At 39.1% G+C, this 26,662-nt stretch overlaps 1 protein-coding gene across 2 annotated transcripts in view; it reads right to left on the minus strand.

The window, feature by feature from the left end:
• The window catches only part of ntrk3b (neurotrophic tyrosine kinase, receptor, type 3b), a 166,138-nt gene that overhangs the window by 58,720 nt on the left and 80,756 nt on the right, over nucleotides 1–26,662 (minus strand). The window contains exons 5-11 of one of the 2 annotated variants that reach the window (XM_019258391.2): nucleotides 25,765–25,919; nucleotides 25,070–25,212; nucleotides 22,677–22,818; nucleotides 14,882–15,187; nucleotides 14,234–14,248; nucleotides 11,131–11,186; nucleotides 8,457–8,559 (exon numbers count right to left, since the gene is read on the minus strand). In XM_019258391.2, the coding sequence (XP_019113936.1) occupies nucleotides 8,457–8,559; nucleotides 11,131–11,186; nucleotides 14,234–14,248; nucleotides 14,882–15,187; nucleotides 22,677–22,818; nucleotides 25,070–25,212; nucleotides 25,765–25,919 (920 nt within the window). The remainder of the gene's footprint in view (nucleotides 1–8,456; nucleotides 8,560–11,130; nucleotides 11,187–14,233; nucleotides 14,249–14,881; nucleotides 15,188–22,676; nucleotides 22,819–25,069; nucleotides 25,213–25,764; nucleotides 25,920–26,662) is intronic. The other variant, XM_019258392.2, reaches the window with a different exon arrangement.

Raw genomic sequence — 26,662 nt, forward strand, 5'->3', positions numbered from 1 at the left:
GGGGGCTAAAAACCTTCACAGCTTGCTTCTCTTTTTCAGTCTTAAAAAAAGATTATGTTGGAATATCATCGCAGACCTTGAAAATCACCTTCCCACCTCTATGTGGATGCTCTCTCGTGTGGTATAATAAGCAAAGCATCACCCTCCACAAGTAGAAAATCCCAACTGGAGTCATGCCAGAGGTTTCTGGAGGGGAACAAAGGGCTGAAATGTTGAACTGCGCGAGTGGGAGGTTTATGACGGAGCTACACCTCTTCATTTAGCCTGTTTCTAGGGCTAGTCTTACAGTGCAAGTTACTGTCTCTCCAGTCAGTTAGCTGTTAGCTGAATTGTTGTTATAGCCTGCAACTCTCTAGTTCTCCAATTTGATCCAAGCTTTCATATCTTTTTTTAGGCACAGCGAGACTTTAACATAACTTTTTTTAATGGTAACAACAAGAGCAGCACTTTGAAACACCCCCTGCTGACACTGTGTGGCCAACAGGGAACAGTCAGTCTTGTATTATAAAATCTTAGGAGTGCTGTCCAAGCTGAGTTCACTGTACTTCAAGACGGCTGTCTGGTGAGACTCAGTCCCTTAATGTTCATTAACTTGGAAGAAACTCATCAGCACTATACCGCATGAGTCTATTTCAGGCCTCATGTAAATTGCAGAAAAATATGACTGTAATAATCATTAGCAAATTCCTCCAAGGATAGGGACCTGTATGGTTTGGAGGTTGAATAGAAGTCCAGGCAGAAATAAATATGTTTATGATTACTCATGGACCTGATAGACATTATCTTGCCAAAATAAAAAAAAAATAAAAAAAAAGCATGATTGCATTTTTGTTCAGTAGGCTATGTACCAGCCACGCTGAAGCAGTACCTCAGTGACTTAAGCAGTGTTTCAACTCCAAATTTAGGCAGGAAGTTAATTATAGAAATGTCCCCCTTGTTAGCTGACTGTCAGTGTGAATTTAGGTCCTCGAAGAAATATAGCCAAGAGTAAATGGCTGACAAAAGACTGTGGATGTGCTGTGCAAGATAAATATTAAGAAGTGTGGTGCTACCATGGGCTAAATAAAGGTTTTAAAAAGTGAGAATTCAAAAAATGATTAAGCATTGTGCTCACGTAAACAATACCAATATACTTGATTGGATTGGCGTCTGAACAAATGCACCGAGATAGTTAGATTCACAATACATCTATTATCTCCTCTCTTCAAGATAAAGCACACAATGAAAAAATGGAGCAGCAGTTGAGGAGTTTTCCAGATCAATACTAATTGAAACATGGAAATGTACTGTAGAAGTTGTCCCTGATGCATTTTCATGGTCCTATTGTTCAGCTGCACCGAAGACGGTTCATCCTCTTAAATGGTTCACAGTGTAAACTACATTTGTATTCATTATAAAACAAAATGCTTGTGTCTCTCACACACTAGGCTCTTGTAACTTTCCATGGCTGGAAAAAAAAAAGAGCAAACATGATATTTTCTGAACAATTCCCCCTGGGGATGGAGCAAAATGCTGCAGCAGTTCAGGAAGCCTGCGGTAGAAAAGTGAGCTTCTTCCTCTACTCCTCCATTTGTGTTCTGCCATATCCTGAAAATTTAAAGATGCTATGTTAAGCTTTTATTAAACTCAAAAGACCAAGGACAACCTTCTGAACTATTCCTAGCAAAGACTTAAAAGGAACGAAGCTTCCAAACACTAAGTCATAGTGCATTCAACAAGACCACTCTATATGCTTGGCCTTTTATTGGGAGTTACTTTACAATGCGTGAGGCAGCAGAGTAGTGAACACCTATGCAGAAAAGACACAGAGAGGACAGAAGGCACTTAGCTATTAGCAGTCTTGTACTGACAGTCTTATGTCTAAAATAAAATAACAGAAAAAAATAGAAATCCTTTTTGTACCGGGAACACTATGTCCACAGCAACAGCTCAAGGCCACCCTGCACTCTAGATCCATCAGAGGGCACCACAGCCAAACCCCCCAGGAGGACCCTCATGTAACTTTTAAGTCAAATAAATAAGCAAACAGTCCTTTTTTTTCTCTTTTCATTTTCCATGCAAGGTGCAAAAAGAACTAAGAAAAGACATGTTGTGGCTATCCAAATGCTTTTTGGGTTCACTAAAAGCGCTGGCGGTCTGTGGCAGAAAAACAACACGATGTGATGACAGAGATGATGGAAGATAAACTTTACTTGCTGAGAAACTGCCTTCTTTTCCGGGAAAAGATATCACAAGGAACACAATGAGAGAAAGAAGCATTGCTGGTGTGCCTGTTGTCTTGAAAGTCCCCATCTGTCGCATGCGCTCAGAGGAATGAATTACAGCCAATTAAGATGGCTGGTGCTGTAGCAACTGTGCAAAGGGTAAACACCATTTGTGCAGTAAAGACAAGAGGTTTGTGATCTTTTTAGATGTGCTTTTGATTATTTAATTGAAAAACCTACATGAAAATTTAAAATGGTTTGGTAAAATGGTATTCTCTATGTACGTTTATAAAAAAATTATGATTGCTTTTGTGAAAATACAAACTATGTTTTGAATAGCAAAACATAATTATGTAGCATCACAAATAGTAAATCGGTCTCACATACACCACAGTTCAAAAGGGGACACAAATGTCCCTAAAACATCTGTCCAGCAAACATTAAGTTTCTTACATTTAAAAGTCTCCATCTGCACACAATTAGTGGGCGTGTTAATGTGTTAGTACTTTTCTGCCCTCTGTGACTTGAGTGTGAATTTACACTTTCAATTCACTTTTTTTTTAAATAAGAATAACAGTTATTTTTTAAAAAATTTCTCAGAATAGCTGATGAGTAATTTAACGGTGCTTTTTGTCATTAGTACTACATCCCATGTCTTCCAGAATATCATATAGATCTGTTTCACAGCAGCAACTTTGACATGTAGGGTAAACACAGGTATTGCCAGTGATACAAATTACGGTTCAACAGAGTCAGGGTGCTGCTGTGGTGAATGCCGCCTCGCTGGAAAGTCTCTGCTTTGATAAATGGAACTAAAACCTTAACTAGTTTCATTGTTCTATTATATATCATTTACTATTTCATGACAAAATGGCTGGGGGTCTATTATATCCATCTCAAAACATCTATACAATGATTATCATATGATAATATATTTCATTTAAATGTTAAAATGTATAATTGTACAATGTATAACACTGACTGTTCAAATCTTTACTAGCTGGTAACTGGTTATCCATCACTTGTATTTTCAGATTGTTATTGCTACAGTATTACTTATGTATGTAGCATTTTAGTGCTGTAGCTGGTCAAGGTGGAGCTAACTAGTAACAAACTAAAGCAACTAACTATAACTGTCATGTAAATCATATTTACTTTAATTGAAAGAATTATTTGCAGAAAATCTGCTTGACATTTATATAGACACATGGCAAGAGTGTCTGTCTGCTTGTCGGTAGACGGATATGTCTCACTGCTTGGCGCCGGAGCCCACTCTGGCCACTGGAGGCCAAGTGAAGCAGTGATGCAGTAAATGCTGCAGTGTGTGTGTGTGTGTGGGCTGATCATCCCCAGGCCTGGTTCAGGTAATGTAGCGGAGAGGAGGGTAAGCCGGCCTGACACACACGCCTGGATCACAGGGGCGAGCAGGTTGCTGCAGGGTATGGTTTGTGTGTGTGTGTGTGTGTGTGTGTGTGTAGGTTTGTGTGTGTCAGTGTGTTGGTGGGCACCTTGGTGATTTAACTACATGCCTATCTGTATGTCTACAAACCTAAATCTGTCTATGTTGATTAAGTCAAAATCCTAATTAAAGTGGATTGGCCAATGTCTTAAAAATGTCACAAGTTCAATTTTAACAACCTTGTCTACTGGTCACTGAGAAAGATCCCAACCCGTGCTGTCTGAGCACAAGTGCAAATTAAATGGCTAGATTGTTAAATTTGATTAAATGTGAAGAGTGTCTGCTCACCTTGACTTACAGGTAACCTCATCCCTGGTCCTTATAACTCTGCCTTATCCGACCCTGACTTCTTGGTGTCTCAGCATTTATGAGTCAGTCATATGCTTTGGTCAGCAATTTCACTCACATAGTATTAATAGGGTTAAAGACGGAAGGCCAAACTTCTTTCAGGTGCATCCTGCAGACTTGTGTGTGATTTATGCAACAGGATACACACTGACCTGAAAGGGCTGTTTGTCATATAAGGGCAGGTTTACAGTGCAAACGCTGTAATAATGCATTTTATTTTGGGAAATATGTGTATTCACTTCCTTTTCAACAGTTAGATGAGAAGACGGATGGTGGGACAGCAGCCAGAAACTGGATAGCTTAGCTTAGCATTAAAGACTGTAAACGGGGGGAAACAGCGAGCCTGGCTCAGTTTAAAGGTAATAAAGCCCAAATACCAGCACGTTTTAATGGGCTCTAATTAAAATTGATATCATGTTTGTTTAGTCCATAGAACTATACTATATGAAGCGACAGCTAGCAGCAGGTTAGCTTAAACTTAGCATAATGACAGAAGCAGCGGGTTAAACGGCCAATTATGGTATTTCTGAGAATGCCGAGCTATTCCTTTTACGACGAGGATATATTAGGGGTGATTCATTGCAAACCAAACTTGGGTCGGTTTCAGGAAGTATTGTACTTCTAAATGAGGGCTGTAAAACTGCACAGGTACATTAAAAGGAGGTTTTGGAAGAGAAAGAAATCATTTTACTATATGAATTCTACATCAAACTAAAAACAACAGCTGTTTTTTAAAAAAAAACATGCACTAAAAAGAATGACACAAAAATACATCAAGTGTCACTTTGTTCAGAAATGTCTTTGAAATGTTGATTAATAACTCCTGTCTTGACTTCCCAAAATTAACGTCACTCATTGCTGTTTCTTCACTTGTCACTTCCTGACACTGCCTTTGTTTCTCCGCTGTATATTTTCAGCCTAAACTCTGCTCTGAAATGTAGCCAAAAATAGTGCCTGTATCATCTGCTCCTTATATAAACACACAGCAGCTGCCAACGACTATTGTGGATAAGCCCCAGAAATACCAGGAACGCAGCACAATGTGGCACTGATTCCAAAGAATCAGAATTAGTTCAAAATCGTTTTATTTCCAAAATACTGATCTGGATAAGTTACCGTATTGTTGTGATGATAGCAATACTTGACAGAGAATGTCAGATGATGATCAGAGTACAACCATACACTTGTATTGTAATGTCATTGTTATTCTATTACATATTACTGTTAATGACACCTTATCCCTGTATTTTCTCAAATTATGTTCACCCAACTTAGAGAGATGCCAAAAATGTCTTCACCCCTGGTTAGGTTTGTAAAGTTTTCTATTTTTGCAGTCAGTTAAAGTTTTAAAAGGCAGGTCTGCTGCACCCACTCTAAAATTGATAGTGCACCCAGCAGGCCTTAACACAAAATGTGAAGAAAAGCCTGGCCTGGAAATATGAAAGGTGACAGAATGATATACATTTTATTATATATTGGTTGCACTTACAGCAGCAGGGATGGGGTAATTTTCTATCAGAACATAAGAATAGATGACAGGGGAGCATAATACTTATTACTGACATGCTGAGTGTCTTTTTCTAAAGAAGCATTATTGATTCCCTGCTGACAAAAATCTGTGTGAAAGACACTTCAAAACCCACTGGTGTGAATCACAATGTGAAAGATGAGCCCGCTGCTTAGACTGCAAGGTGTTTTAGCTGAGAGGTAAGTTGACAACATATTGATCAGAGCAACAGGTTATCTACAGTATGAGTCCATTTTCATGTGCACGCACACAAACAAGTGAATACATGCATACAGGAAAGTACCTTTCATAAAACCACAATTACAACCACATAAAGTGGGTTCAAGTATACTATATCAGTCAGAGCTGTAAATGCAAGGCAATCCAGCGGCCGGACCTGGCGGTGAGCCTTGAATTGCTAGCAAATCAATAGAATGTAGCTCACATGCACATGCACACACACACACACACTCCAGCCACATAAAAGAAAGAAAAAAAAAAAAAAGAAAAACAGAGATTTTATTGGATGCCCAGAAATGGTCGGTGATCAAACTCCAACAGCCAAAAGAGCCACAGTGATTTACTGGAGCGAAAATCCATTATGGCTCCATCCAAAGGTAATGACTTCTTCAGGCCTTCCAGCTGATTCTCCAGAACAAGAGGGGGGGGGTGGGTGAGGTGGGTGGAATAACACACACACACACACACACACACACACACACTGGACAAATCAGACCTTTGTATAGAACAGCGTGAGGTCCTGAAAGAGTCCACACTGACATCACCTCTCTTTAAGTCTTTTATACCTTCAATCACTCACAGTGACAGTGGAGATGGCAGCATCTCTATTTAAACTGAACTGGCTTATGTGTTGTACCCAGTCAAACTGCTTCCTGATGGAAAGTGAGACGAGGATCCATGGCTGAAAATAATGCCTGTTAGATTATTAGCAGTGCTAATGGCTCAAACTGGTGATTTGCTCAACTTACAATATGCTTCTTTTTCTTGTGGAATAACTGTATAGTACTTATACCTTGAACAAGGCAGCTATGTTACAAAACTGAGCAGAGAAAAAAAAAAAAGCATGAGAAATGCTTTTCAGTCTTTTAAAAAAAAAAAAAAAGATCTTAAAAAATCTTAGCATATTGTATGAAGCAGTGGTGCTCAATGAGATGGCCCTGCAATGCAATAAAAAAAAATAAAAAAACCTACAGTGGCCAGGAGGACGTGGGACCTTGCCATCTGGGAGATAAATTACACTCTTTGCAGCTCCTACTTGGAGAGTACTGAAATTGCATTTGAAGCACCCTTTTCCTAAGAATTGAAATAACTCCTACGGTAAAGCTGGGTGCTTTAAGCATTAAAACATGCTAAGCTCTCAGTGCTCTCAGCAATATGAAGCACCTTTTACTGCAAGTTTAAAAATAAGACAGTGCTGTAAAAGATTCCTGGCAGAGTTTTACATGGTTTCTACATGGCTGTGGCTTGATATTATAAATATTACTCCTATTGTTGTGTTGTGTTTCAAATGTGTTTTCACATAAAGGTGCTTTAGATAAACAGGAAGTTACTGCATGGTAGACGTATCGTTAGCAAATAGCTGTGGCACCAATTAAACTCTACATGAGGGGTCAAACTGCCATCATTACAGTTTAGGATTTACAATGTGTTTAACACACCATTGTTTTTATTATTATTTTTATTTTTTTTATCAGGACTTGTGACATTTCCTTTGTGTAGAACCAGTTAGGTAGCACAGCTATAATTCATATGGCCTGCCATGACATTAAAAACACGCCTGTAAAGCCTCATTAACTATAAGACTCATCCGTGATTAGAGCTAGCTTTAGGTCAATGCAATAATTACAGCAGAGAGTTCTTTACCGGGGTAAGTAACTAACTCTAATCCTGTAAAGTAGCTAATTAAGGGTTGGCAGCGGCTAATGCTACTTCACACCATGATTATGGCATGAAATGGTCTGAGGTGTTGGTGAACTGTTATTAGAATATATTTTGCTTAGAGAGAAAAACGTGGGAAATTTATCGAGTAGGATCATAACCTTTTACAATGCACCCTGTTACAAAGGGACACAGGGATGTGTGTTTTGTGAGTGATACACAAGCTCACCAGACACAAACCACTAAACACGAGCAGGAGCCACTGCTCAGCCTTGCCAGCTGATAAGAGCTGTAGTTGGGTGGGCAAACACTTGAACCTGAACCACAGGACCTGAGCTGCTACCGCCCTCTCCTCTTTGCATTGCTGTCTGTTCCTTGATCAGCGCTACAACTGCTTCTGCCTCTTCCACAAAGCCAAAGAGAGAGAGAGAGAAACAAGCGAAACCTGGAGCCGACACAAAATGAAAGCTCAGCAAGCACAAAAGCCATATTAATCCTATTGAATTCCTCAGCATGATCGACAGCATAGAGTCCACTAATTAATTCAGGATCCCTTTTGCGATCGCTCCACATAGCAGACACGGTTAATGTATGAGGTGTGTGTACGGTGCATAGACCTCATTTGTATGCACACTGCCCTTTAGTATTGATCTAGCTGTCTATATATGTGTGCATGTGTATCAGTGATTGCAAATGTATGGCCTTTAGCAGGACTCAACCACACGTAGCATACAGCAACAACTCTTGCGTCTTGCAACAGTCACCAAGACGATTAAATGTTCACTCTGAAGGGGATTAAAGCTTTATTTTTACAAATTAGTCCTCTTGGGGACTATGACTTAAGTGCTGTAGTTGTTCTATAACGATGCAGTAAAAAGCAGGACTTCTACTGTAGCTGTGTATGTACATTTTCTGATGAACAAAGATTTTGAAGGGAAGATCAGCTGAGAGAATGTTTTTTGCACAATGATGCAACTGGTAGAAAGGCAGAAAACAAAGCTAACTGTGTGCCTGTCTTGCCTGCCTGTTGTAGACCTACCTTTCATTCCGAATTTGGAGCGGCGGCCGTATTTGTTGATGAGAACAAAAAGAACGAGGAGGAGGACACAAGCGAAGCCCGCCAAACCCACAGCGATGGAAACCTGAGAGGAATAAAGTGCCATGTCAGAATCAGAGGACTGTGTTCACATTGAAACCCTTTCCAGATTTCTGATCACCTTAAATCAGTGTTTAATTCACTCAGATGGTGGCTGTTGCTTTCTCACAGCAGTCTGGAATAAAGTTAAACACCTGTCTTGGCTGTGTATCACAGTTGATAAAATGCAGTTTAAATATGATCCTCATCTACAGGCGGACTCTCAGTGCAGTTTGTAAAAACAAAAGGAGCAGCTATTTTAAAACTAAGAGCCTGACTCCTCATCACCATGATTACAACCACTTATTTCTGATTAAATTAGTGAAATTCTGAAATTTGACTAACCTTTGACTAATTTGTCGAAAGCGGAAATGTGACTAATTTGGAAAAGTGCGTAATGAAAATATAGACAGCTGTTTTTTTTCTCTCACTTGTTCACCAGCAGGATTCAATATTCTCATTTTTAATCTAATGATTTATAATCCAATAAATAATGGTTTTCTTATCAAATCAAGAAGGAAAATGAAATATTAAATTAAAATTTAAATCACCAAACAAATGGGATACTGACCTTTCACAAAAACCTCCGCCCCTAAGACATCATTGTCTAATCATGGCTGAGCAACCTTTAAGCCATTTTTCACAGCAGAAAATTTGATGTCATAGCAGGAAAAGTGCATGTGTTATTGACTGATAACATTAGAAATGACTGCACTCCTGTTACTGTAGGTAAGGTAGTTTCACGGCCCTGGTATTGTGCATGCTAGTTAACCGGCATGGCTTAGCAGGACACTCGATGAAACTGAGCCATCATTAAAGAAATTTGCTTCACCTGTGCTTTTCCTGCTATGACAAGTCAAAACATTTACCGTGAAAAGGTCTACAGGCACAGTAAGCCTGTCAAGCTTTGGATGCCTTCACATGGTAAAGTGGTGTGCATGAGGCTATACTGAGAGAGATACTGGGCATTTAAAGAGTCTGGAGGGTGATGTATATATATGTATATATATAAAATGAAAGTAATTAATTCAACAATGTGTTCATCGGTTCTGACATATGCTACAATATGTTATACAGTATATGCTATGATTGAGTAATTAGCTTAGTATCAACAGATATTACTTCCAAGGCTAAAGATAATTTTCATTAACTACATTTATTTGTGGGGTTATAAGTTACGTTAAAAAGCCACATTCACAACTAGCTTGTCATGGATATTTCATTATGTTTGCAGCATTGTCCTGCTCTTTATTAGACTTAGGAATGTTAGATTCTAGCAACCCTTCAGCAACACTTTGGTTAGTCCTACTCATCTCTTCTCTAAAATACAGGAACAATTCTTCATCCATATTCTTCCACATAGATCAATAATGCCAAAACTCCACTGGGTACGTCTCTGTCATGGGACGGCCGGAAAGCTGTTCGTGGTCCGTTCTCCATGCGACTTCAAACCCTACCAGGAGTGTTTCAGAAGAGAAGCATTTTGCCCACCAGACTTTGTTTACTTGCTCCGATTTGGGCATTTTCCCTTGGTTTATGCACTTCTAAACACATAAACATGATACATAGTTCATTTGATTACTTTCGGATAGGATGTTATTTTGAAAATTGACTGGGTTCCCTATCTGTGTGTGACTTCTGGCCAGCTTGAGCTGGTGGGGTTTGACATTGACTAGGATGGCCGTGATTAGCTCCAGTGACCGCAGCGTCCACGGCATCTGTGCCGGTGGAATTTAGTGGTTAGTGACTTTTAGCCTTTGACATGCATCTCTCGTTTAGCCTGATGTCATGTATGTAGCCATCAAGCACTTACCTAAAGGGGAGAATTTTAACGGTTTCAACCAATTCATGGAGATAACATTGGCTTGATTGGTTAGCTAGATAAAACTAAATCTGCCTTGTCACTTTAGCCAGTGAAATTGAAGGGCTCAGCACTACCTAAGAAGAACAGAATGAACAGTCATTTAAACGATTCGTAACACACTGTAGTAAATATTATCAATAGCTAAATTTGTGTGGCTGCCCATATTGGGTGTTACTGTAAACTACTGGAACTGGATTTGGACTTTCAATAACAGGTAAAGCACAGGTATAATAACATAAACAATGGCTCAATCCCATTTAAGTATACCAGTAAGCTGCGCCAATGATCCCGGCATAACTAGGGAAATTTCACACATCACTGGCTGCAGCTATTATTAATGTAATATTAGACCTGTGCTTTCCCCGCTATGACGTGTCTGTCATTAAACAAAAAGCAGCATCTCTTTCTATCTGCTGAGCTGCAGTGGAATATCACAGCAGCGTTGGTACAGAATCCTCATATTATGTAAAATTTTCAAAACACCACACACACTGCAAGATAGTGTTACAATCGTCAACATCATTAGTGTCCAAACATTCAACTAGTCTTTGTGCCTCAGTGCTGCGTGTCAACACAGCACAAATGCCTACAAGGGTCTTTTGACAAATAAGAAGCAGTTTAGATTTGTGTTGAACCACACAGCAGCTTTCTGTTGAGTCCGAGGGCAACATCTTTAGCAGCTGTTTCATCAACATCATTAGGGAGAAAACTCACCCCAAATGTATCTTCATCTGGTCGGCCTGCATCACCATCTGACGGCGGTGAAGGAACTGCAAGACAATAACACAAAACAGGCATCAGTGGAAAGGCAAAAAAAACAAAAAACAAACTTTTAATGGCTGTGGTTTACTCCCACACTTATCCCTCACATTAAATATTTCCACAAATACAAATTGCTTCATCAATTTTGGGATAAATCTCATAGATAGTTGAAAACATATTTTTGTGCCTCTACTTTTATATAAATTCTTGAAATTAGGAGCGCTCCTCATGCATTGTATAAAGTATTGAATTAATGTTAAATCACTGAACATGGGCTGAAATTGCCTTCCTTCTAGGAAGTGGATTGACAGAAACAGGAAAGTTCTCATCATGCCTCTGTTTTGTGCCATTGAAGGTTGAAAGATGTAGACGCACAATGCATTTTTATGTATAAAGGCTAATAAAAGTCTGCACACTTAATTGTATCACCTGTCGCTAGTTGTTCAGGTTTAAAGTAACAGAAAAGACACTGAAACTGTCATTATAATTACACAAATGCATGCTAATGCATGTACATACAATACACAAAGACTCTAACAAATTAAAACAAACCGCTTTATAATTATACACAGAGAAAAATGGAAAAAGGCTCATACATTCTCAAGCACCAAATGTTAAATGAGGTAAAATTAAGACCCAACTCAAACTTTGACATCTTTATCTAAAAAAATCTGACCCAAATTTTAAACACAGCAGGAGCCTGCTGGACCAGAGGCAGGAAGGAGATCTGTACAGTCCACAGTAGTTGCAGGATATTAATGTCTCAAAATGATCAAATTCTTTTGATGTTAAAATGCTCCTTGTCACATCTCTACAAACATGAGTTTTGGCAAACAGAGATGTGGCAACAGTAAGAAGAAGAGGACAGAGACAGAGCCATAAGACACAATAAGGTTGTGTCAGGGAAACTCCAGTCTGAGGCCTCCAGCCAGGACATCAGAGAGTAATTGTGGGCAAATTAATGGCCACATGGTAGACTGGCTGCCACTGGTTCAGACACACACTGTACACTAAAGTGCATCACTCTGTGTGAGTGGCCTAACTACCATCTCACTGTCCCTCCTCCCTAGCCTTCATCCCTCGCTCCTCTCCTCCCTCTGCCCTCCTCTCTCCTCAGTGATATGAGTATCAGTCAGCCGGTCAGTCTTCCTACTACAGCTGAACTCCCTCACACACTGCTGCTATAATGTTTCACACTCCCATCATCCAAACAACTCTCCCTCACCTGGCCGACTCCTAGAAGTTGTGTGAGTGTCCACCATGTGTGGCACCATGAAAATACAGAGGTTGGTAAACTGTAGTTTAGTTGTAGTTTCCACTCACTGATTGATGCAGTTGATCGAAAAATAGGTGAGTAAACTCTCACCTTATTTCAAAGAGGTGGATAAACTGAGTTTACTTGGATTTACCCCATCCTCAACCCCCATCCACTATGTCCCTGGTCGTTGCCTGCCTAATGCAGCTCGCCACAGAGTCAGGGTCCATCCGTCTCAATCACTGGCCAGGCTGCAGCTTTATAATCCATGGCTGATTAGAAAGAATGGCCTCATATGGAGATGGAAGAAGACTCTGATGAAGGTCAGAGATCGGACCAGCCTACTTTATTAAAGCTGTCAACTGTGAGGCTGCCACAACAGCCTGAGGCTACACCACACATCACACACAACGCAAGAAGGAGTGAGAGTGGGCCAAAGCAATATGACTGCATTCACCGCTTCACAAACACTGACACGTGACCCGCTAACGGGGTTGAAACCAACCTGTTTACATTGTGGCTGGTTAGTTAGAGGTTAAAGAAGAGTTGTCATGCAAGCTGAGTTGCTGATACAGTTCCCATTGAAAAGAATGACTAAAACCTAGAGGTAAACCAAAAGAGCATGGTAATGACTGCATTTCTTCACATGTGGCAGTAGTGAGAACGACACTAAGGAGTTTAAAGAGTGGTGTCTTAATTTTAACCTTCACAGAATGAATAGAACAATAGGAGAAGAATACAGAATTAATGAAACTGTGTTTAATCCACACTACCCGAGCTAACTAGCTTACTGCCAAGGCCACTGAGCATTTCACACATTATTTTGTGGAGTCAAGGTTATATTTAAAGAAAAGTCCATGACTAACACATCCTCCATATAGTCCACTGTATGGGAGGTGGTCAGCATTTAGCCACTGTTTCCTGCAATAGTGTTATGTGGGTTAAACAGTCCTCATTCTGACTTTTCTCTTGTAACATTAAAAGTCAAACACTCTGTCTTTCTTGACCACCTATGCATCCTAAGCAGCCAAACAGAATGTTTTCCGACCTTACATGCCATCATAGTACTCGTTTAGCCATTTACAGTAGTTTAATGAGTCGAGCTTGACACATTAAAAAGTCAGGAGCATGTGGCATTAACCAACTAATGTCTGGTAAGATCTGTTGTCAGTGTTACCTCCAAATAATAATAATACTACTAAAAAAAGGAGAGAAATGTCCAGTGAATTTTGGAGACCATTATCCACTGAGGGGCTGCTGCCCTCAGCTAAAACTAGCATGGACCTTAACAAGACACCAGGTTGTATGAGGAATAAAGTGTTATTTAGTGTAACCGCTGACGGTATTCTCTGCCGGCCTTATCTAATTTTACTGTCCTGCTTTCATCCACTAAAATAATATCCAGTTTGACATCTACTGTCTGGCTGAATCCATGAAAATGCAGAATAAATCTTTTGAATGGCTAGGGTGATCCAAGTAGGGAAAGTGAATGAGTAATGCTGTCCCCTCCATTGCCCTTGAGCAAAGCATATGGCATGTTTAGCAATGCCTTCCTGGAGATTGATAACACTATCAGGGTCCAGAAAATTCAGCTGCAATGCTAAGAGCTTTTTATGAACTGGAACACAAAGTGAACAAATTTCTCCATGGTTTTTGTTTGTAGTGTGTGTGTGTGTGTGAGAGAGAGAGTATGTTTGTGCTTGTGTTTGTATCATGACACTAAAAAAACAAACAAATAGTACTAAACAAAACAAAACAAAAAAAAATAGCAGGGTTAAGTTGTAAAATAGAAACACTCACCTAGTTCCACTATTTCTGCAAAAAGAGAAGACAGACAAAGTCACGCTATGTCAATAAATTGAAAAGGTATTAACCTTGGAGTATTGACCATGGGGAGAAATTTGCCAGTCTTTGTGGGTTTATTCCCCCTCCCTGTGAACTGAGGATGAACTGCAAGCGGACAATCTACCTGACTGAACTGTATATGAACCCTGGCTGTAATCCAGTCAGCAGGGATCAACTACACAACTTGCACCCTGTGAAGGAAGATCTTAATAAAAAACAAAGACTCCCAATAGCTCCTCCAACTAGAGCAGAACCTGTAATTCATATGGCAGGTAGTTTGAACAAGAAGTCAGAACTTGTTGAAGTTTAAATCTTGATGCTTATTTCCAAAAAGTAGGCCATGCTAACTCTTGCGGGAATCATGGAGTGACTTGGCAGGATTTCTTCTTTTCTCCTGTACTTTTATTCTTATTCAAATCCAGAAAACCAAAGGTGAGGTTGAGGCAGTAAAAATGCGTTAATAACCCTTGCATAATTGCCATTTTACCCATGAGTATACTCTTAATTGTGATTATGGGGACATCAGTACTGCCAGCTGCCAGCATTACTCATCAACCACAAACACAGAGAGAAATAGGTAACAAGCAGAAATGATCCACTCACCATCATCATTGAGGTCTGGGGCAATGAGGAAGTGACCATACACTGTCTTGTTGACTGTTCCCAGTGAGTTGCTCGCCTCCAGAGTGTAGTTGCCGTTGTTGATGTGCGTTGGGTTCTGGAAGGTCAGACAGCCCTCCAGATAATCCTGGTAGAAGTCCATCTCAGTGCGGATGTACTCGTTCTCAACAATCTCCTTTTGCTCGTGGAACCAGCGCAGCTTGGGATGTGGGTAACCCCGAACTGTGAACTCGATGCAGGTATCGTGGCGTTGCTCTGGCTCAGCCAGTCTCAGGATGACTGGAGGGACTGCGTGGAAGGAGTAAGGAAACCATGCCATTAAGGGAAAGAGCAGAATAAGCAGTGCCTGGATAACACAAAAGTTTTCTTTTCACTCTTGAAAATGTCACTAGTTTGCCTGACCTAAGTATTATGAAGACCTTTATGAGTTGAAAAGTTCCACAACCCTTGGGCTGATGAAAACCTCTTTGAATAACCTAAAAAAAAAAAAATGCAGCCGCAGACTAAACACAAAGCTGTTTTGATTTGTTTTGGGGAACATGACATTTAGGAGACAGGTTTTTTGCCCGGCAGTGGCAATGAGCCTTTTACTGTGTGTTACACAGTACAGCTGTGCATGGGACGGTGCGGAGAACAAACAGAAAGAGGGACTCCTCGTGCTTGAAATAGACCGAGGAATCTCCTCTACATAAACAAGCACGTAGCCTCTCTTTCCTGACATGCAGCAACAGACCTCTGAATCCACAACGTGGCCAAGCTGAGAGGCAATTTATCACTTTAATACCACCAGATACATTTCATAAACAATTCATCCAGTGATTTGTCTTTGCGATGAGTCAGTCTTGCAGCTACATCATCAAAAGGAAATATTTGGCAGACAGTATTACCTGGCAGTCACTCTCTGTGTCTGTTCTACATATCAGCCCTACAACAAACCTACGCACGACTCTTACCACTCTCTCTCTCTCACACACACACACACACACACACACACACACACACACACACACACACACACACACACACACACACACACACACAAAACACACTCATAATACACTATTTGTCTCTGGCTTGGTCTTAAGAAAGTCTGCAATTTCTGTTATTATAGCTACTGTAGATCATGGTTGCATGTGTGTATTCATGTTGTATTCATTCAGACAACCCTGCAGACACATGCTCCCAAGTAATACATGTTTTCTGATTATAATTTTATTCAACAAATAATAGAAATGGGGATTAGTTAAGTCATTTACTGATTTAAAATATTAAATGATTACAGGCACCAAATAGGGGATTTGCATAGCCGGATTAACCTGTTTGAAGGCCACAAGGCAACACATTATTAAGTCCTTATTGACTCCCGTACTTATGACCCTTCATTATGTACCCACCAAGCCTCCAAGTTCCCATTATTGTAAGTACAGTACACAAAGCAAACTATATGGCAGCTTCATTGTTTGCCCAGCTAACCCACCAGCATATTTATTTTTATCAAGAATGCCAACTTCATTCAGGAAAATCTGAAGTTGTTACAATTCATCCTGGGAGGCACATACATTCCATACAATATTTGTGAAGATATTTTATCCAGAACCAAACATGTTAACCTCATGGTGGATGAAAAGTCACCGAAGTCAATAGAATTCATTTTCTGGGTAACGTAACATACATCTATTCATATAGAATCATACAGATACAATCATTGTGAAATGTATTACGGATACATCCTTTGAGGACCATGAGTGTCTTTACAAAGTTTAATGCCATTACACTGAACAGTTGTAGAGATTTTAGTCTGGACCAAAGTGATGGACTTGCTATGGTGCCAGCATGGCTAAAAAAGATGTCTACTAAACAGAACCAGGGTGAGGTTATAACACAGTCTCTGTCTTAGCTGATACTGTACTTTTACATTGCAAAGCCACAATCGAATTTGCAATTGATTAAGTTACAACCTATTGGCACTCACTTGGCATGACTAGCTTTTCCGACGTGGTCAGATATTGAGCCTCAAATTTCCACTTATTTTTGTTCGGATCCACAATTTGTTCTTATATTGTTAGTGCGTGAGTGGGTTGGAGTTTAAGAAACATAAAAAACTAATGGATAATGCAATCAAATTAAGACTGCTTTGTTCTAGAGTAATTATGATTGGCTTATTACATTTGTAGTTTTAAATAAAAACCCTTGGATGATAAGAGCATGCATTCAGCTTTTGAATGGCTTATAAAGTGCTCTTGGATGCTTTAGTCATCCAGTTCTTATGCAGAAAATGCATTTTCAGAGACTGCACAGATCTGTTTCATGAGATGGATGAATCGCTGCTGAGGCATTTCAGATTGCCAAAAGCAATGCTTTGAAATTTGTGTAATACCCTGGAGTCTCAACGTAGGTGAAACACACACCAGTAAAATCCCATTCCTCCACACCTGCAAGTACTACAGTTGTGCGTCCCTCTGCTGACATGGCACTTACAGTATCACATATGTTTTACCATTGCTGGGTTTTTGATTTTACTATAACACCAGAACTAATGCCCTGGAAAGTTTAATTTAAGTTTCACAGTACTTCATTTTCTTTTTTTGTGTCATCTCTCAAATCCTTGAGCATGTGCGAGAGTATTAAAACACGGGCAGGACACCCACCTTTGAATAGTATTTAGGGGTGTTACCCTATGCTAATACATAATGTCTGCAATTTATGATTGAGTAGGATTCATCATTCAATACATCAGGATGGCTAAGGACCTAGTTCATCTGGAGTTAAATTCACTTTTTTTTTCTTACCAGAAAATAAAGATAATTTAAGGTAATGTTCATTCATGAGGCCCATTGTGTCATACAAACTAATTATATACAAAGTACTTTTGGTTTATCATTAATAGAGAGTGATAAACTGTGATAGATCCATTTAAAATCATTGTCAGATAAATTGATTATAAAAGCATCTGGATGGTTATTATGACCAGACCATTTTGTACCGATGGATAGCTCCTGTTTTCAAAGCTGTAATTTCGTAAATTGCTTTGTTGATATTGCTCCTGTTATACAATAGTGACAATGAAGTCATTCAGTTATACTAAAAGCTAAGGCATGTGTATGTATTGCTGTGGCTATGATTCTGTGCACATGGAATAAAAAGAAAAGACAGCGATGAGAGAAAATAAATAGAGATGAGGGAGAAAAAAAGAGCATAAAGTGAGGGTGGTATGTAGCTGTGAAGCCTAAAGACGGAGTGAGAGAAAAAGAAGGGGAAAAAAATGAAATTTTCTTGTTGATGGACAGTTAGGGAGCAATCCATTTTCCCCTCAGTGCAGCTGTCAGCCCAGTCTCAGTCAATACAATACAAATCAGTACAGCGCTCCATACTGGTCTATAACAACATAGTGTCCTTGTGGTGCTCATACAGATGACAAGCTTTGATAAATACATGTCTTTGATCAGGGCGAACATTGAATACAAGGCTAGTTGTGCAATGTTATCTTGTGGTACCACTGGTGGCATATTTCAAATGCCATGTTCCAGCCAGACTACAGATAGGACGTCATGGCTGGAAGTGACAGATATTGCCACGTATTCCCTCTGGGTTGAACCACATTGTGATTAAGATTTGAACCTGTAAGAAGCAGCATAGTGATATTATGTAGCATGTCTGGAGGGATACAATCACCTAATTTCCTCATTAATCACTCACAATGAGAGTTAATATGTTACTCTACTTGTAGAGCTACAAGGGAACCAAACTACTAACCCAGTCGTTAGTTAGTGCTTTGTTTTTGAATAGAGAGCTACATCACAGGACCAAAGGAAAACCTGCCAAGTTATGTGAGTCCACAATGCTGTAGAGCAGCTATTATTCCAGACAGCAGCAGGACAATGGGTCTGCAGAATTTGCATTGTGGTTAATTACAGTTTTGCTAAAATAGGGAACTCATCTTTGAATGCAGAGAATGTTATTTGACGGCTGGTAATTTCGCTGTCAATCAGATTACTCCCTAATCAGAGCAGCAGTTTAAGCTATTTTATGACATTTCCAGAGACAATAGGCTGCACAGGGGAGGAAATGTAATTACCATCAGAGCATGTGGTGAAAAATTAATAAGTTAATTTGCAGCACCAGCAGAGAGTGTCAACAGAAAAAAATGCCTGGAGATGTACATCCATAGAGTGTCCGTGTGGAGGAAGCCCTGAAGACTAGATGTAGCAAAGTCAATCTGTCATTCTAGCGTGGTCCTTAGCAGTCTGCTCCAGTAGGGAATGTTTGAATTGGTGACAAATCTCCCCTGTCCTGTAGTGTGATGCATTGCAAACAGCCACAATAGATTGTGCACTACAACAGCAAGCTTGCTACAAAGAGAAAAATGTCAGGCACCTTTGATAAATATTGGCATTGAATATTATGTCCCAAATCTGCCTGGGGCCAATTCACAGGGTAAACTTACGTAAGGCGTGAGATATATGCTGTAATTTATGGTGTGGAGATTAGAGGAACATTCTGATGGTTACCAAATCATTGCTTTATCATTGCTGAGGGTTATGTATTTTTTTTTCTCCTTTCTTTTTCCTCTCAGATCAAGGCTGAGCTTTCATGTGGGCCGGAGGGTATATTCTTGCTAATTGGCTACATCAATTTCACTTGGTTTGTAACTGTGCAACACCTCATTGCATTCTAAATGTACCTGCATAATTTGGCTGTTCTGCTTGATAAAGGATTTTTTTTTTCCTGTTGTAAATTATTCTCTTAGACTGTCAGTGTCATTAATATAAGATATATTTCAGACCCCAACATAAGTCCATCAAAGCTGGTATTCTTAGTCTCGTTCGCACTGTACCAGATATAACATATTTTTATTTTACATTACATTTACAGTGTTGTTCTTTGCTTTGGCCAGATTTTGTCCAATAAAAACAAAGAGTAAATTGTTACTGATTCAAGATCATTTCAAGTGATTAATAAATACAGAGGCAGCACACTTAACATGTCTCTTTAAGGAGAAGGTGGGGTCATTGTTTGAGCTTGCACAGAACAAGACTTTGACACTGTAGACTAGGATTTGGGTCATGCGTACCTTGTGTTGTTAAGTTTAGGTCACAAAACCACTTAAACTTGCACTAATCAATTTTTAGGCCACTTGGGGGCAGCAGAAACAAGTTTCATTGTGACATAGGCTCGCCTGTTTACACATCAGCTGTCTGCTGGCTTTGGAAACAACATTGATGAGAGCAGTGAAACTGGCTGAAGGGAACTATTTTGTTGGGTCATAATGAAGCCACCTTCATCACTATGAGGCAACCCCTTTCCAATTTTGCATTGTTACTTGATTCATAGGTTATACAATTATTAGTTAGGGCAGCATTAAAGTTATGAAAGACCACAATTTTGGTTAAATGTTAAAAAAGTCAACACATCCATATCTTCAGGACTAACTTTTTCAGTATGAGAACACAATCTTTCTCAAAGCACTTCAGTTGATTTATCAAAAAAATGTTGACACTGTAGGACGAGGTTATACTGTATACTGTAGAGAAAATACATTTTTGCTAAATACAAATATTTCCTCATTATCAGCCAGTAGATCTACGTTCTACAAACCCAGCTTGTTATGGTCCGGACCAAATATCTACAGTAGCTGTTATACATTGATGTATGTGTCACAAAATAATTGACTGGCAGGAGACTGACAATGAAGCTGTCAACTATACAAATGTCACTTCATCACTTTTTTTTCAGATTTTATTTTCTGATGTGGATAAGCCACAAGCTCAGTAGTCAGCAACAAGATTTCATTCCAAGTAATCACCACACCAGCAGGGTTCACTGATTAGCGCCTTGAAGAACAGAGAAACATAATTTCACATTTTAAGTATTTTCTTATTCAGAGTCTTCATGAAGAATGAGCGGATATGATCTAACACCCAATAAACACAACTACTGATGGAGACAATAGTGATGTTGTGGTGACTGGAATTGATATTTCTGTTATTACATGGTTGATGAGATTGTTACTTAGTACAGATGTTCACATTACATTTAACCCCGGGTTAACACTCTTAATCCTGAAACAAACACTGTGACACACTAGCATTTTTAGCCACGCTAGCAGCACAGCTCAGGGGAGGCATTGTCAGTTTAATTTACCACTTTGGTCCAGAATGAAATATCTGGCCACCACGAGGTTGACACTGTATTTAGTCAACTGTCTGGACAAGTAGGGATACTGTAGATTGTCTGGGATAGATTGCTATGAAATTAAGTATAGACATTCATGTTCCCCTTGAACAATAATCACTTTGGTTATCCCTAATCTTGAGGCAACATCATTGCTAATCTAACGGCATTCCCATCAGCCTCAGCTCCACTTTGTGTTTAGTGCTAATTAGCCAACACACTAAACTAAAATGATGCTAAACATTATAGTCAGTTGTGCGAAGAAGGTATATGCAGGTGTATGGAGTATACCTATTTATTTCAGCATTGGATATACCCACTTCTAAAGCCCCTTCTCCATCATTCTGCACTCTTCTGCATGCATAGTGAAGGCATGACATAGTTGTCCAATTTCCATGAGTAAATGGAATAAGGATTAAGGAATATTACCCTCAAAATGCATTTTTTTTTGGAGTTGTCTCACCAGTCTGTGAGTCAGTATTTATTGCAAAATATGTACTTCATCTGCTAATGATGATTTCATAATGATCATTACTCCCTGAACTGAACCTGAGCAGAAGTTAAGTGACAATGTGCAAATATTACTGGCCCATTTTAGAGTGAGCTAAATATGCAGAATTAGTCTCATATGTATCCTTTGCTGGAGAGGCCCCAAAAATTGGGCCAAAAATTAAACGGTTACCTACTTTACCTACTTCTCCAGGCGTCATCAGTATTAGCATTGTGAGGATCTTGGCATACTGATGTTAGCTTTTCACTCAAAGCTTAAGAAGATCAACAACTCTTTTTAACTCTGGGCCAATAAACGCTGCTCTGTCCCAACCCTGGTGCTAAATGTCACAGTAATTACTGCTTAGAAATAAAATATGCTCATGGCCGTATCAACCTGTACAATGTGAATTCCTGGAAATTGAGTAGGCCTTCCTCGAGTCAATTAACCCAGGGTTTAAATCAAAACAGTTTTAGTAGTAAAAAAAAAGGGGTGGTATAAGTCAAGGTTCATATAAAACCTAAGCAAATATTTATGTATAAAAAGCCCTTTTAGTTACACAGTGTCCTACTTCAAGCATGCCTTTTTTGTTTTTCTTATGCCATTATGGCATTACTCTATGGTATGTGGCCCACACACCTTGGGCCAAGTTAGTGAACTTAATTTCAAACAAAAAACAAAGAGATTTCTGATTTCCCACTATTAACCTGGATGTTATGAAATAAATAATAATAATAATAATAATAATAATAATAATAATAATAATAATAATAATAATAAATAAATAAATAATAATTAAACAAATTAGTCAGAACCATCTCATAACACATGGGCAGCATTAATATGAACTCTAAATCTTAAAGCAAGACAAGGACTAATTATTTCAAGATTATATTATTATAGATATTATTTTCTTATTAATATGCACATTTAATAACAGGTAATCTGTATGGAGAAAACCTGTAGTCGCAGTTTGAAATATTTGTCACCGGTGCTTAATTACTGTGTCCACCATTAGCTTAGATGTAGCCTACACCTCACACTTTCTTGTCTCCTCTACAGTACATGTGTACAGTGTTTCCTTCCTTATTTAAACATAGTAGAAATTCAACTCACATTGTACGTTGAGCTGGATGGAGGAGTTGGTCATCCCCACCACATTCTCTGCAATGCAGGTCAACTGGAAGTTGTTGTCATCTCGGCTGATGTTGAAGAGAGTCAGATTGATGGAGTGGATGTTGGGCCAGTATACATTTGACTAGGGAAAACAAACAAGAAACACAGATGGAGAACAGAGAGATATTTAGGTATGTAAAGGATATGCATATATAATTATATTACTGGGCTTTAAATCTTTAATTACTTATCTAAAATTAAAGTTCATTATTGATTAATTAAATAAAATAGAACAAAGTGACAGACTACACAGTACCAAGGGAATTAATCACTCTGGTTATCTCATCTGACTTTACTACTGCTGTGCTGGAATTACAGCAAGACTGTAAAGAGTGATATGTTGTAAATTCTGGCAGTAATTGGACTAACTTGTTCACAGCTTTTCAAGTTTAAGTAGCCGAATACAATGTTTATGCTTCCCCTCTTGTCCTCAGTTGGCCAGATTCCCCAACACCTCACTCATCCTGATGAGCTACAGTATCCGTCTACCCTAAAACATCAAGCCTAAGGCTGAGGTATCTTTTATTTGTAAAGTCACTGCAAGCACTAAGGACACAGATGACAAATACAGCCACACAGCAATTTCAGGACACTGCTGTCCTCCTCCTCTTGCTGTTTATCTCAGCTGTTGTTATTGCTATAGCATCCCTGGGGCCTGTCTCAGGGAGCCAGATTAGTGGGTTAGCTGGTTTACTATGGGTTCAACACAGGCTTATTAGCTTATTTTGAACAAGGGTTTGTCATCATGGTAACCTATACAGCACAGCTTATCATAGAGCTACAAACCAGGTTAAGACCTTGTTCTTTATATGTGAATAAGTGAGTTGGCTTGACTTGCTTGTTGATGATTTGATACAAGCCCGGATTTTCCAGTTTGCAAAATAAAATTTGTCTGGAGATGTTGTCATAGCAACAAGTCCTAAAGCGCAAGCATGCCGAGGCCCATGCTATTTCACGCTGAGTTGCTGATTGTGAGCTTTTAGGGTTGAATCTCATAAATGAACTTATTTTTAGATACAGTATAAGTTGATGTCATTATGTTGTTAGATGAAAGCTTGCAGGTTATTGAGAAACTATTACCATTACTACATTATCTGTACTGCATAAGGAATAACACAATGAAATATAACTCTTAAAAAAAAGAACCACTCGAAGACATAAGATTAACGAAAAGTTTCTGACATGGAAGTGTGAACTTGAGGAATTTGTCACATTAAAATAAATGAAATGTACAAAGTCTACATAAAGTACTTGGATTGAAAAAAAATAAGTTTTAGTTGAGGTATGTTTGTAAACTAGAGGAACACTGGTCAATAACTGACCACATACATAACGTGACTGTGGAAAAAAATACAAACACAATAACACTAGAACCAATGCAGAACCATACAGTAAAATGAATGTCCGTAAGTGAATCATGGATGGTTTCATAACATTCCTACTGTACCTCATGTACAGTAGTGCATGATCATCATGATCACATGATCACCACTAAGCCAATCACAAGTTTTGATCCTGTTTTTGATTCTCTACTAATATATTATATCATAATAAGAGTGTTCTGTTTCCGAGGATAGCTTCATCCAAGAGAAATAAATCAGTTCTCACAGACTTGCAGGAGAATAAACAAATACAAAGGTAGACATTTAGACAGATAGTCAATAGTTACTTTTTAGAGTAAGATTTTACATAGCAAATGGAAACATATATTAAGCTTATACAGTACCATAGAATATTAAACATTAAAACAGTGGCTCCAGATATCATATCTGCAGATGGCTTGATTTAAATAACTGTAGAAATTATACAATATGTATCTACTAAATACATCCAATAATTAAAGGAAGGCCCTGACCCCTAGCTTGGGGACCATTTGAGTAAATGATCTAATGCACTTCCAAATGCTTCTTCTACCACTGCTGACAACTGATAAAATGTTAGCCACATTTGAAAAACAGGGTTATGAGCTAAGATCAAAACCTTCAACTAGCCAAGCAGCTTCATTTGAAAGAAGACATGGCATGGACAAAAGACAGCAAAGTGACATGCAACTCAAAAGTAGCAATGTGAACCATGGGAAACGTCTTTCCTGCAGCAGTATTAGCAGTGTTAGTACTTAGTGACATCAGATGACTCATGGGAGCTAATGGAGCCCACTAATGGTCCAAAAATAGAAAAATATATGTCATATAAATGGTTTGGGTGCTTTGGCATCATTTTCATTAATTGCCATTTTGTCATTTCTTCAGTGTCATTGAAGCTGTAAAGTTCTAAAAGCGTAATAATAACAGTTCATTCATCACATCACATCTGTTTCTACATGCACGTCTTACCAGGTGTGTGTTGATGGAGTGCAGGCCACTGACAGTCCAGTCCACTTCAGGCAGTGGTGATCCAGATCCATTGCAGCTCACCGTCACATTGTCACCCTCCAACACCAACACACTGCTGTGGCTCACACTGATCTCTGGTAAGTCTGAAAGGACAGACACACACACACACACGCACAGTGTATGCTCATGTTAATACACGCCTGTCACTGCCTGTGTCTACATATTTTCACACCAAATCAATTAATCACTTTTCATTAATGTAACAAAATTATACAAAGGAGGAAATGGGATACACACCCACTCACACACATTAGATGTCAGGGATGAGTCACCACCAGGAGATAATACTGGAGAGTCTACAGCCTCTGTCAGAATCAACACACAGCTCCTCACATCAGATTCACCCTCTGAACTCTGTCACACCTCCTCCCCTTCCCGCCTCCACTTGTCTTCCTGCTCCTCTTCTCTTTCCTTCATTTCACCTTTAACCCTTTCCTTCCTTCTCCTTCTTTTCCTGTCTACTCCCGTCAGCCATTCTTCTTTTTACCATCCACTTTTTTTCCTCTCATTTCTACAGCCTTCCCTCCCTTGCTCCCTCTCCTCACTGCTGTTTCCTTTTTATTTTCCCCTTTTTTAAATGCAGATCACACCCTCCCGTCTCCTGCGCTCTCCTCCTCCTTCTCCCGTTCTCTTACCACAGTTGTCGATGTACATGTTTTGCAGGCGTATCTTGGAGGCTCCGTCCTTGCAGTACAGCTGCTGGGTGTGGAGTCCGGCCTCTCCCCTCTGCTGCCACAGCTGGATCCAGCGGATGTCACAGCCACAGTCAAACACAACGCCATCCAGACGCCTTGAAACATAATTGAAAAATAAAATCAACAACAACAACAACAACAGTCAAACCAGCAGGGTGTAAGACAGTGCTAATATCTGTATGTTTGTCATAAAAATGTGTGGAGCCATGACTTGTCTTTAGGTCATTAGATCGTGTTGAAAAGAGAATTGGTCTAAACTGTCTTTGAGCAAAAATTAGAAAGACATTGGCAGAAATTTTTGCATTTTTGAGATGGTCCCCAATCGAGTGTCAAGTTACTAAAATGTCAGACATCAATATTAAATTATGAGGTTTATTCTGCATGGAACAACAAGTCTGATAAAAACAAGGATAAAAATAAGGATAAACTCTATCGTTTGAGCATATTAGTTTATATTTTGTTTATCATGGAAAGTCATTTTTCCATGGTTACTAGCAGATCCTAAAACTGGATTGGATATTTTAGACTCAGAACACATTATATGTTCATATCCAAATGTGTATTACTGTATCTGTATTCCTTTACACACCTACCAACCACCTAAAGATACAACATAGTTTTCTTGCCAAAACACAAAAAATGGAAGCAGTTGTTGTTATATGTTGTTATATTTGTGTCAAATATAACAACACCAACAACAATCACTCCCTCAGCAACATAAATATTGTTGTAGCAGTGTCTACAACTATGCACTCCAGCAACAGCAACTATGATAATATTTAGCAAGCAAGCAAGTCAAGTTTTGTAGGGTTGAAAATGAGGGCTTTGGATGCCAGTA

This window comes from Larimichthys crocea, chromosome VIII, assembly GCF_000972845.2.
Source record: "Larimichthys crocea isolate SSNF chromosome VIII, L_crocea_2.0, whole genome shotgun sequence".
Lineage (NCBI taxonomy): Eukaryota > Metazoa > Chordata > Actinopteri > Sciaenidae > Larimichthys > Larimichthys crocea.